This window comes from Macrosteles quadrilineatus, unplaced genomic scaffold (assembly GCF_028750875.1).
Source record: "Macrosteles quadrilineatus isolate MER2022 unplaced genomic scaffold, UCM_ALF_1.0 Scaffold_2__2_contigs__length_208266976, whole genome shotgun sequence".
NCBI lineage: Eukaryota > Metazoa > Arthropoda > Insecta > Hemiptera > Cicadellidae > Macrosteles > Macrosteles quadrilineatus.
Genome location: NW_026542595.1, coordinates 41,040,173 through 41,053,380, shown reverse-complemented (window position 1 = coordinate 41,053,380; position 13,208 = coordinate 41,040,173). Strand labels below are relative to the sequence as shown.

Sequence of the window (13,208 nt, the reverse complement as noted above, 5' to 3'; positions counted from 1 at the left end):
GAACTGTACTGATAAAAGTTTGTGGCAGTGACCAGGATCCGAAACCACGACACTACTGCCTTGGACCCGAAGTCCACGACGCTACCAACTGAGCCACCGACTCACCAAATTAAGGACCATCATGACTGTAATTTAAATATGTCTCTTGAATATATAAAACAAAAGTATTTACTTGCAATTCTCAAACAACCTCCAACTAACCAATTTATTACTAGACAATACAGACTACTCTAGCAACAAGAATTCATAAACACATTTACGTTTTGAAGCTCCAAAAATAATAGGACTATCTAAGAATAATTTGGTCTTATAAACCTTATCTAATCCCTAAGACTGAAAATAAATTCAATGTTTCAAAAGAAAGATTTTAACTGAAAATAAAGTATCCGTTTCTTTACCTGAGGGATAGGCAGCTCTTTCTTCTGTTGACATGACTGCTGTTTTCAAAAAATTAACAGAGACTTGACTGTAGCCATACCTGAAAGTATAGACCATTCATGACTACAAAATGCAATTATCACACAGATGCACCTAACAATATAGCATTGAAGCTCATTACATTTGAGTGGTTGTTTGAATACTTGAGTTTGAAATGCTAAAAGGACTGTTAGTAATAAACAGTAACATTCAGTTAAACTAAAAATAAAAATTGTTATATTAGACCTTACAGATAAATCATATAGTTTAAAAAAGGTGTTTTAAGTTAGGGCCCAAAATACCGACATTTTCACACAATAATAGATAGAACGCATGAATACACTTTGTACAACAATGGGCTTTACTTTGAAAAATCAGAAACCTTTTTGTGAATTTGTTTATGTTTCATAACTTTTTGTAATTAACTAAATTGTTCTGGATTTATTGATACTTTGTAGACATACCTGTTGGGGGCGTAATGGGTGAAAATGAAAATAATTAATAACTCGAAGGACCAGAACTAATTAATAGTTCAAGAGAAAAATAATTAAATTATAGAAAATGGCGAATCTGCAATTTGAAGGGCACTGAGGTCCCGAGATGGAATAAAATGTCTTGTGAGGGGCAAATGAGATTAGTTTTAGAGTCTAATTAAAACACACACAAAACTTTAAGGTTGTACCTTGAGTCCAATTATCCAAAGGTGGAGAGTATGGCAGCGGCGTCGTCTATGGTGGAGCGATGGCGGATGGCGGAGTCCTTAGACCGAGTGCTTCTGTTTTGTAGAATTTTGGAGAACGCAACGCACCCAAGTTCATGATCACAAAGAGCTCACTAATACGCGGAAGTCGCGGTGAAAACGTACGGAAAAGTCTAGAAGTAATACACGGACGCGCACACACTGTCTTGAGGTTTGAAGAGTCTGAAAGCACTAGATCACAATTTAAGTAATTTAATCACAAACAAAAGGGGGAAATTAAAATGTATATATAGTTAAATGTACTATAGAGGAGAGGGAGGCCAGATATAATTAATCTATAGCCTAAAAATACGTTTAAGAGAGGTAAAATGGGCAATTAATGTCCCGAGATACGAGAAACGGAATACACCGTGAGTTATGGACGCCGACCGTGGACAGACAGACGCCGATCGCCGGCTTCACACTTTGAAAAATGCAATTGCGGTTTAGAGGGGTCTAGGAATTCGATGGCCAATAGGAAATGCGATTGAAGCAAACACGGCGTCAGGTGATTCATGGGTATGTAGTACAGGAAAATAGGCCTTACTGTGGCGGGAAATTCGAGCAGGCTTAGCAATCTCATTTGAATATTGAAAGCGGGAGTCTATTTACAATAAATTGTTACTGAGACTAAATAATATTACAATAAATGTGGTGATTTATATACACATTAGCATGATTAATTAACCAGTGACTTAATTAACATAATGATTAATTTCTAAATACTCTAAAAATATGAATACCGAACATTCCGGCCCCCTTGAAGCATTACAGCTTCAACAGACAATTAATTAAAAAACACAAGAGCAAACGTAAACCACACTTAAATCTAATATGTACATAGAGTAGGTTCTTGGACTTAGTCTTCATTGCATGGCAGAGGGAAGACCTTGTGAACAGGCCGTGTGAAAGTCCCAGAAGCTGTCTTCACTGTGACGACTCGAACTGTTCCATCAGCGCCAGGGTGAGTGGAGACGATGCGTCCAAGAGGCCAGGTGAGTGGAGGTGAATTGGAGTGAATGAGCACCAAGTCTCCGGTCTTCAAATTCTCATGAGGGGTGGTCCACTTGGATCGCTGCTGGAGGGAGTGGAGATATTCAAGCTGCCAACGCCTCCAGATACGCTGGTGAAAAGCCTGGACAAGCTGCCACTGACGAAGACGATTGAAGGGCACTTCAGACAGGTGAGGTTCCGGCAGGGCAACTAATGGAGCTCCGATGAGGAAATGTCCAGGGGTCAGCACAGAAATTTCGGAAGGGTCTGAACTAAGAGCTGTAAGAGGGCGCGAGTTTAGCATTGCCTCTACTTGAATGGACAAAGTTTGAAATTGGGTTAAAGTTAAAATGGTTTCACCAATTACCCGTTTCAGATGGTATTTTGCACTTTTAACGGCACTTTCCCATAAGCCACCTTGATGAGGTGCAGAGGGGGGGTTGAAATGGAAGTTAATTCCTTTGGGGGTGGTGAAATGAACAATTTTGTCCTGCGAATCAGGTGTAAGGATGGTTTCACGGATTACCTTGCGTAATTCCGAGTTTGCACCAACAAAGTTGGTTCCGCAGTCAGAATACAGATCGGAACAGAGTCCGCGTCTCGACACAAAACGTGTGAGAGCGGCAATGAAGCCTGAGGTGGTAAGATCGGTGACTACCTCTATATGAATAGCTTTGGTAGCCATGCAGATAAAAATACACAAATAGACCTTAATCTGTCTAAGAGCTTTGAGACTGCAAACGCGAACACTAAATGGTCCGGCGTAATCTACGCCTGTAGATGAGAATGGACGAGTAGGATTGACCCGATGAGCAGGTAAATCACCCATTAGAGGGATTTTGTTTCGTGGTTTATTTTTAAAGCACACAAGACACTTAAATATGCGCGAGCGGATAACGCTCCTGGCCGATAGAATCCACACTTTTCGGGCGAGTAGTGATTGAGTTAGTTGCGGACCTGAGTGCAAGTGTACCTGGTGGTAAAAGTCTATAAGCAAATTCACTACAGTATGAGACTTGGGTAGAACAATAGGGTGACGTATGTCATGAGCAAGCGAACAATGTGACAATCGGCCACCGACGCGTATGAGACCATTAGGGTCGAGGAAGGGGGTGAGTTTCTGTAATTGTGCAGAACATATTGAGCCTTTGTTCAATAATTTAATATCCGCACTGAAATGGAGTTTTTGCACTAGTTTAAAAATTGTCACTTCCGCTAGATTTAATTCACTGAGTTTTAAGTGTCCAGAGAGTTTGTTTTTAGACCTGGAATAGTTTATGAATCGTAGTACATAAGCTAGCACACGGGTTAGTTTCAACCAAGATGAATATTTAGACAATAAGTCCCATTCCGAAGGGGCGACTGTTGCACTAAGTACACTAAGAGGAGTTTCTTTAATTTCGTCCGTGGGAGTGAGTTCAGACGGCGAAAAACATGAGGGGGGCCAGTTGGCCGCAGGGAGCTGTAACCATGGTGGGCCAGTCCACCATAAGGGATGGTCAATGAAAGATGAGGCTAGAATTCCTCGTGAGGCACAATCAGCGGGGTTTTCCGTCCCTTTTATGTGCCGCCACTGATAACTGGGAATGATTTCTTGCACTTGGGCTACACGATTAGCCACAAAGGTCTTTAGTCTGTATGGAGGGGTTTGTAGCCACGTAAGAACTACAGATGAGTCACTCCACAATACAGTGGTATTCGTAGTAAGAGAGTTAAATTGTTTTTCACAATAATGCACTAGTTTTGATAAGAGGTGAGCTGCACACAATTCCAAGCGGGGTAAAGTTACCTTTTTTAACGGGGCAACACGAGTCTTAGACAATATTTGTTTCACAATGACTGTTTTGTCACTAGATTCACACCGGAAATACACTACCGCGGCATAACCGCATTCCGATGCATCACAGAAACCGTGAAGCTCGATATCAGAGGAGTGAGCGAGCGGAAATGCTCGGGGGATCTTAATTTGACCGAGGTGGTCTTTAGTGTTACTAGTGAACACATGCCACTTATGTGCGAGATCAGAAGGGAGAGGGTCGTCCCAATCAAGACCTTGAGTCCATAGTAATTGCATGAAGCATTTTGCTACCATGATTAATGGGGACAAAAATCCACAGGGGTCATATAGTTTGGCAATAAAGCTGAGCACGGAGCGCTTAGTCAGCTTTTCAGACGGGGGGTTGAAAGCGTAACAGAAACAGTCTTCTTCAGGAGACCAATGGAGACCTAGGATGGAGTACTGGGGAAGCTGAGCGTCTTGCAGGAAACTTGGAGTCTCTAGATGTTCCGAAGGAAATTTTTCTAGAAGAGCAGAGGAGTTGGAGGCCCACTTGCGAAGTTCAAAGCCACCACGATGTAGAAGTTGGATAAGTTGGTCCTGTAGTTCAAGAGCAGCCTCAACGGAGTCAGCACCCGTGATAATGTCGTCCACGTAGGTGTGATGACGTAGAGAGTGAGAAGCCTGAGGGAAGGCATCACCTTCGTCTTCCGCTAACTGCATTAAAGTTTTAATAGCAAGGTAGGGGGAGCTGTTCATGCCGTAGGTGACGGTAGTAAGTTGAAACGTAGAGATTTCCTTTGAAGGGTCGTCACGCCACAGAATCAGTTGAAACTTTTGATCGTCAGGGTGCACTTGTATTTGGCGGTACATTTGCCGAATGTCACATGAAAACACAATTTTATGAGAGCGGAAGTTCAAAATTACGTCACAAATGTCAGTTTGTAATTTACGTCCTGTCAAAAGAATATCGTTTAAGGAGTGACCGGAACTGGTTTTGCTACTGGCGTCAAACACTGTCCTTAAATTGGTCGTGCTAGAGTCCTTCAGTACCCCATGATGAGGTAGGAAGTAGTGTGGGTGTATGTCTTCAACAAAATCTAGTTTTGTCATATGGCCGAGAGTTTGATATTCAGACATGAACGTCTTATACAAGTGTGAAAAATGGGGTTGAGCTTTAAATTTCTGCTCAAGAGACAACAAGCGCTTTTCAGCAATGGGCCTAGATTGGCCTAGAATGGAGGGGTCCGTCTTGAACGGAAGTCGCACAACATAACGACCTGATTGATCACGAGAGTGTGATTTTTTATAGTATTCGTCACAAAGAAGCTCTTCCTGTGACTTAACCTGGAAGTGAGGGGGTTCCTCCTGTTGCCAAAAACGTTGCAGGGAAGAGTGTAGTGAATTATCACTAACAGAGAGAAGAGAGATCGCAAAACCTGACACGGGTTCCGAGTTAGTTGCACAGGGAGCTTTACCCATCAGAATAAAGCCAAGATGAGTACCTATCACATGAGGCATGTGCGTGCCGAGGGAGTAACTTTCATGAGTCCAGAGGAGGGGTAGCAGAGAACTACCTATAAGCACGTCAATGCCACCAGGCAAGTGAAAAGTAGGATCAGCTAGAACATAGGGCTTGATTTTTGTTAGCACTTCCGGTGATATAGGGGAGCGAGGTAAGTCGACGGAAATCTTATCAAGAATATGGAATTGATGGTCAGTGGCTATTACTCGACCTGAGAGAGTTTCAAGATTCAAGTAAGTTGACCCTTTAGTACAGGAAGCCATTTGAGAAAGACCAGATATTTTGAGTTGAGAAGACTGGCGTTTTATATTCAGGAGATTCGCAGCGCGTTCTGAGAGCAGATCACACATACTGCCAGTATCTAGTAGAGCACGAAACACATGAGAGATACCCTGAGGGGAAGTCAACTTGACCAAGGCGGTGCCGAGTAATACAGTATAATTACCCGAAGTCGTACATGAGTTATTTTGGGCAGAATAATTGCTTACATCCGCGACAGTGGCGGAGATAGAGGCTTGTGAATTAACATCACCAGTCTGAGTGTGAGATGGACCTGAAGTGGTCGGGGAAGTTCTTTGACCTTGAGGTCGAAAAGACATCTGAGAGGTTTGATTATTATCACCAAGGTGTAAGAGAGAGTGGTGTCGCTGTTTACATGTGCGACAAGTGAACTGAGAGCGGCATTCTTTGGAGCTATGTTCACCCAAGCAAGAAAAACAACGATTATGTTTTTTAACAATGGCGTGTCGCTCTCGAGGAGATTTATTTTGAAATACGTCACAAGTGTAAACTTTGTGATCATTTTTGTTACAAACAAAACATTTGTTATAGACATGACTATTTTTAGTCTGAGAGCTATGAGAGGGGGGAGCATTAGATCTCGAAGTAGCTAACATGGCTAGGCCTACGTCAGACCGGAAATGCACCTTTTTTGGTATGGTTTTGTGAGGTGAAGGTTGAACGCTTCTGTGGGCCGATGACATGTTATGTATGTTAGCATCTTCTGTCTGCGAACATTCTTGGTTAAGAAATTTTATTATTTCACCAATTTCTGGTAATGAATGAGTAACTGGATCTTCGGTTTGACTGGAACGGAACGATTCAAGTTTTTTACGTAGTTCCTGGTCCATTTTACGCAAAAGGAGTGCGGACAATAGGGGGTTGTTGTCACTAACGTCACAATTTAATGCCTTAAGAGCTTGTGTGTGTTCCGTAAACAGGTTTACAAATTGGCGCAAACCTTTGAGTGAAGTTGCCGTAATGTTTGGCAGGTCCAACAATTGGTTAAGATGCAATGATTGCAATCTTCGATTGTTGTGATATCTGTCACGTAACAATTCATAGGCGACTAGATAATTAGGAGCGGTGAGATTTAAACTCCTTATTAAATTGAGAGGCTCTCCATTTAAGACAGAGAGTAAGTACTGGAATTTCATAACAGAGGATAATGAAGCATTACGGTGGATTGCAGTGTCAAAAAGATTGATAAAACTTGTCCACGTTAATGGATCGCCAGAGAATTTTTGTAAGTCCAGTTTAGGTAATCGTACTTGTGAGCTTGGATGAGTTTCTGAAACAGAAAACGATTCACTGAACGCGGAAGGGGTTTTTGGTGGTTCTGAGGGAACCAGGGTTTCAATCGTAGCTTGAATGTGAGAGAACATGTCTTCAATAGCATCTTGATCATTGGAAAGAGTCTTATCATCGATCCCTTCATCTTCCAGAACGAAGGCACGTTGAAGGTTATTTTCAAATTCACTGCGTTTCTTTTTTATTTCCAACGCGTAAGCGGATAATTTCTTAAGTTGTAATGGTGTTAGAGGGTCGATTTGAGTTGATAATTCATCTACTGTAGCCTTAAGTTTTTCAAAACGTGATTTAATCAGCGCCGTAGAACGGGTGTAGATTGCGGACTTAAAATCAGATGCTTTAGGAGGCATTGTGAAGTGTTCACTTGAAAGTATTCACACGAAAATGGAAGTTGTGGGTACACAAAAGGCTTGTAGCTAGGCCTATGAATGGTATTAGCTTAACAATGTAGTAATTAATTGTCCGCTGAATAATATAGAGATAAAATATTATAAATATCTAAAACATATATCCACCTACTTTGTAGCTTAATTGAGGCAAATAGTGAAAAACACTAAGTTATCAACACGTTAAATAGCAATAAAATATTTTTAAATGAGTGTGGCAGGTTTAATTCGATTTTCAAACCATAAATCAACAATTGAGCTTAGTTGAAAGTATTCAAGTACGGTAATAATAATGCACAATAAAACAAGAGATATGATATAGAACAAATGAATGAGTCACATGAAAGTTCACCGTTATTTACCAAAATAATAAATGGATCTAAATAAGTTTAATGAGAGTAGGCCTCATTAATGAAACAGTGTAGAATAATCCTTAGTAAACAAGAATTGCAACATAAAGAGTAAGTTATTACCCTAATAAATGAGAAAGGAACATAAAATTATAACCATCAATGAAATATGAATCACAATACAAATACGCTAGCTAACAGTTTTGTTTATACTGCAACACTAGTAATAAGAACCAGTAAAAACGGTTATTTTGAACTATTTATTAAAATGTTAATTGACAAGATAAAATTACCTTAAATATAATATCGCACGTTTGTCAACCAAAATTACAGAGATGAACTAATTTAACTTTACTTCATTTAAAATCAAAATTCAGAAAGCATAAACAATGTTAAATAACAATGACAAATTATTGTTTATTTAGTACGATATTCAAAAGAGCAATATTGATTCAAAGAATAATAGTAAATACCTAATAATAACCTAATAGTTGGTTATTAATAATATCAATCAACCTTATTACACAATACACCTTAAATGAGAAAATGTAAGAACAACAACAAACGCAGTACAGTGAGTGACAGTTGAGATATGCGTCTGCTACTAGTGTCGGCCGTCTGCACGCGACTAAATCCCGCAACTAAAACTAAATCCCGTTTTCGGGATAAAAAAGCCAAGTAGGGAAAAATTGTCTACTACTAGAGAGAACAGCAAATTGTACATGATTGTGACCTGCGCAGACGCGCGAGTGGAGAGAGATTGCTAAGCCACGCCCACGAACGGAACGAACGCGAGCCGATATTTTACCAATATGGCGAAAATTGAAAATTGCAGATCGCTAAAAATATGGTTGATGATGAAAATTGGCTGAAATTAATTACCACAGGACTTTAGACAATGAATCCGGCTCGAAGGACCAAATGTTGGGGGCGTAATGGGTGAAAATGAAAATAATTAATAACTCGAAGGACCAGAACTAATTAATAGTTCAAGAGAAAAATAATTAAATTATAGAAAATGGCGAATCTGCAATTTGAAGGGCACTGAGGTCCCGAGATGGAATAAAATGTCTTGTGAGGGGCAAATGAGATTAGTTTTAGAGTCTAATTAAAACACACACAAAACTTTAAGGTTGTACCTTGAGTCCAATTATCCAAAGGTGGAGAGTATGGCAGCGGCGTCGTCTATGGTGGAGCGATGGCGGATGGCGGAGTCCTTAGACCGAGTGCTTCTGTTTTGTAGAATTTTGGAGAACGCAACGCACCCAAGTTCATGATCACAAAGAGCTCACTAATACGCGGAAGTCGCGGTGAAAACGTACGGAAAAGTCTAGAAGTAATACACGGACGCGCACACACTGTCTTGAGGTTTGAAGAGTCTGAAAGCACTAGATCACAATTTAAGTAATTTAATCACAAACAAAAGGGGGAAATTAAAATGTATATATAGTTAAATGTACTATAGAGGAGAGGGAGGCCAGATATAATTAATCTATAGCCTAAAAATACGTTTAAGAGAGGTAAAATGGGCAATTAATGTCCCGAGATACGAGAAACGGAATACACCGTGAGTTATGGACGCCGACCGTGGACAGACAGACGCCGATCGCCGGCTTCACACTTTGAAAAATGCAATTGCGGTTTAGAGGGGTCTAGGAATTCGATGGCCAATAGGAAATGCGATTGAAGCAAACACGGCGTCAGGTGATTCATGGGTATGTAGTACAGGAAAATAGGCCTTACTGTGGCGGGAAATTCGAGCAGGCTTAGCAATCTCATTTGAATATTGAAAGCGGGAGTCTATTTACAATAAATTGTTACTGAGACTAAATAATATTACAATAAATGTGGTGATTTATATACACATTAGCATGATTAATTAACCAGTGACTTAATTAACATAATGATTAATTTCTAAATACTCTAAAAATATGAATACCGAACACATACCTGTGCACATTGTGAAGCCTCTCAATGTTGCATCGATCGTGTAAGCAGCTTATTTTAACACTGGTTGGTACAAGTGTCCGACATTCTCTAAGTTTCCAATAGAGAGCATCTGTCACTATCTCCAACTTGCCTCCCCATCTAAAACACAGTATATCAATGATTGATCTGAGAAAATTGATACATGTTTTCTAAACTTGCTCCTTCCAATATGGTTAGTACTTATTTCAGAGATAAGTAAGAAACTCAAAATTTGAACACCACTAAGACTGTACAATGATATTTAACCCTTACCAATAATAAATTATCTTCATTTGTATGATGAGGAATAGGTAAAACTGTTATATTAAATCATTTTAAATCACAATTAAATCAGTTAAAGCAGCAGCAATAACTTTTACAAAAGCCACCATATTGGCAGGCCCACTTTTATAAACGGGCAGACTGGGCATATGCCCAGGGGCGCCGGTGGTCCGGGGGCGCCCTCAACCACCGCCAGTACTAGGAAAAAATTGGTTTTGATCAGCCGGGCTTTCAAAATTAAAATGGGGGATTTAAAGTTTATTAAGTGATTTTTCCCTTATTGCAAAAGTAAATAAATGCAACAAAGTTGAAAATACTCGACCTTCAGATTATACCTATTGTAGCCAGGGAAAGGCAGGCAGCAGTGTGAACCGGGCGCACTCACTATACTATCAGAGGCAGGGTGGTAGGCCTGCATGGTGGAAGGAAAATACAAAGGTGTGCTTCCCGTCATATGCTGACACGTCACTCAGATTGCAAACACCATTTTACCATTTAGAAAAATTATAATAACAATAACAATCAAATCAACTAAAATGAAATATATACCCACTTATATAGCAATACATCAGATGATTTTTTGTTTGCAATTTGGGTGACGTCAGCAAACGCGGGGAATAGCACAGCTGTTGGGACCACGAAAGTTTGCAGTTGGTGGCAGATAATCACAAAACAAGGCTAGTGCGACGGTGCCATATTGCCCGTTGACGACAATAATTAAAATAAAAAACAATATTTTCAAATCAGCTGGTATTATTAGATTATTAGATTTGGCAACACCACACTGTCCTCATTGGCTCCTTCGAAGTCACGTGGTAAATAGGCTCCTTCCTCAACTTTAATACTTTTCAATGAAATGGCGACCATACAAAGTAGGTATATTAAGCCAAGTATGGATGGAGATGAGACTGCAATCTTTTGTGGTCCCGACTGTATTAACTAGTATTTCCACTGATACTGAATTGAAAACTCCCTCACGAAACAAAACTGGTAAAAAAAAAACACGCTAATGTATAAATATATATGTATATTTAGGCCTGAAGTTCATTACACTCACCCCAACCCACCTACTGTGGATTTCGGCGAACAGATGAGTCAACACCCCTTCCCTCTTCCCCTCCCTACACTGCTGTGGTCAAAACCTTTTTAGTTACATATAGGCCTATATAAGGGGGGGGCGCTGCTTTTGGGTTTGCCCAGGGCACCACTGACCCTTAACGCGGCCCTGCATATTGGAAACAAACAATCTTAAGCAGCCCTTAAGTAGCCTATATCAAGACGCTGTCTTTGCTGTATTCTCTCTTAAGAATGGTTCAAATTTACCCAAACAAAATCTGCATGGGTCAGCAATTATTTTTAGCACAGGAGTATTGAACATTAATAAAATCTACTTCTCACAGAATGTAGTACTAAGCTGTAATCTTCTTCGTTAACAATTTACCTAATTTATAATTTATTGCCATTGAAGAACATGCTTTTCAACTCAAAAAAGTTTGAATTGGCCGGTTACTAGAGTCGGGACCACATAAGTTTGCAGTTGAGGGAGGAGCCTATTTCCCATATGGGTTTGAATGAACCAATGAGAACCGTGCGGTGTTGCCAAATCTAATAATACCAGCTGATTTGAAAATATTGCTTAGTATATTTTATAAGTGCGATGTAGCGATGTGGCAACGTTGCACTAGCCTTGTCTTGTGATTGGCTGCCACCAACTGCAAACTTACGTGGTCCCGACTCTAGATAACAAAAAGCACACAGCACAGAAATAATTGAGTGAGAGATAGAAAAATTCACCTCATCACGAGCATCTCTCACATATCCAACTTTAATATGGCAACTGAACAAACAATTAGTAAAATCTCACTGCTGTTGCCAATAAACCACGGTCACAATCTCAACAGCGACAATTTCATGAAAAGGAATTGACCAGGCTCCATCCTGTATTTGGGACGTGTCCATTGTCAATAGATTCAGGTAGAAACTTACTGTTCTGGTAGATTTAGAGGTAGGTCTCTGGAAGAGTGCATCAATCTACCAGTGTTGGGGTTGCCTGCAGATGGCTGCAGTAGAGTCTGTACTAGGAGTGAGGTGATAGCCTGTACAGCTACACTGCTTCCCTACCACATAGACAATCCATTCAGTGGTCTGGCCACTACTGAATATCAAATCTTATCTTGGATGCTCCACAATGAGGTTTGTAAGCAATGCTCGGAATTGTCAAGATATTTGACATAAAATTACTAGGCCATTTATTCACCAATAGCTTTGAAGCTTACAATGATTTATGAGGTAGTCTTTCTTTAAAAATATTTTGTGAAAAGTTCAGCATCCTAACATATACAGAAACAAAGTGGCTGCATATTGAACATTTTACAAATTTGCTTCCTATAAATATTATTTTTAAAGTTGCTACCCATTTGTTTCCTGGGTTGCAGTTGTGACACTTATTTTCGAACAGCTGTTTGATTGATGAATATTGCTTGAACCATAAAAACTCGAACCTAACCTTGTTAAGTGTAGTCAAAGTTAAACTCAATTTTGAGGAATGACTTTAAATGTTATATAAAAAGTGAAGTGGTGGGCACAGGATATTGCTTTTGGTACCGTTACATTAGCAGTTTGACAACTTTTCACAACACTACCAGTTTCTAACAAAGATTTCCCCACTTAACTGGATTACTAAGAGGTTCAACTATAGAGTAGGCAACCTTAACCCTTTCAGTGCTATGCAACGATATATCGTTGTTTTTAAAAATCTCTAAGGGATATAGAGAGGAAGGATATTTTAACAAAGGGTAGCACAACGGCCTTTGGTGACCTGCATGTTCATAGGATACACTAACAACCACTTAGATAAAAGATTCACCCAATCCAAACTGTAACTGGGCCAGTACTGGGTTATCCTGGGCCAGTACTGGGTTATCCTGGGCCAGTACTGGGTTATCCTGGGCCAGTTCTGGGTTATCCTGGGCCAGTACTGGGTTATCCTGGGCCAGTACTAGGTTATACTGGGCCGGTACTGGGCTATACTGGGCCAGTACTAGGTTATACTGGGCCGGTACTGGGTTATCCTGGGCCAGTACTAGTTATACTGGGCCGGTACTGGGTTATCCTGGGCCAGTACTGGGTTACACTGGGCGGGTACTGGGCTATACAGGGCCAGTACTGGGTTATACTGGGC

General features: G+C 40.3%; 1 protein-coding gene across 1 annotated transcript in view; it reads right to left on the bottom strand.

The window, feature by feature from the left end:
* LOC128984105 (huntingtin-like) overlaps window positions 1-13,208 on the bottom strand; it is a 118,138-nt gene that overhangs the window by 25,169 nt on the left and 79,761 nt on the right. The window contains exons 46-48 of the mRNA XM_054403390.1: window positions 12,014-12,144; window positions 9,728-9,865; window positions 399-478 (exon numbers count right to left, since the gene is read on the bottom strand). Coding sequence (XP_054259365.1) covers window positions 399-478; window positions 9,728-9,865; window positions 12,014-12,144 — 349 coding nt within the window. The remainder of the gene's footprint in view (window positions 1-398; window positions 479-9,727; window positions 9,866-12,013; window positions 12,145-13,208) is intronic.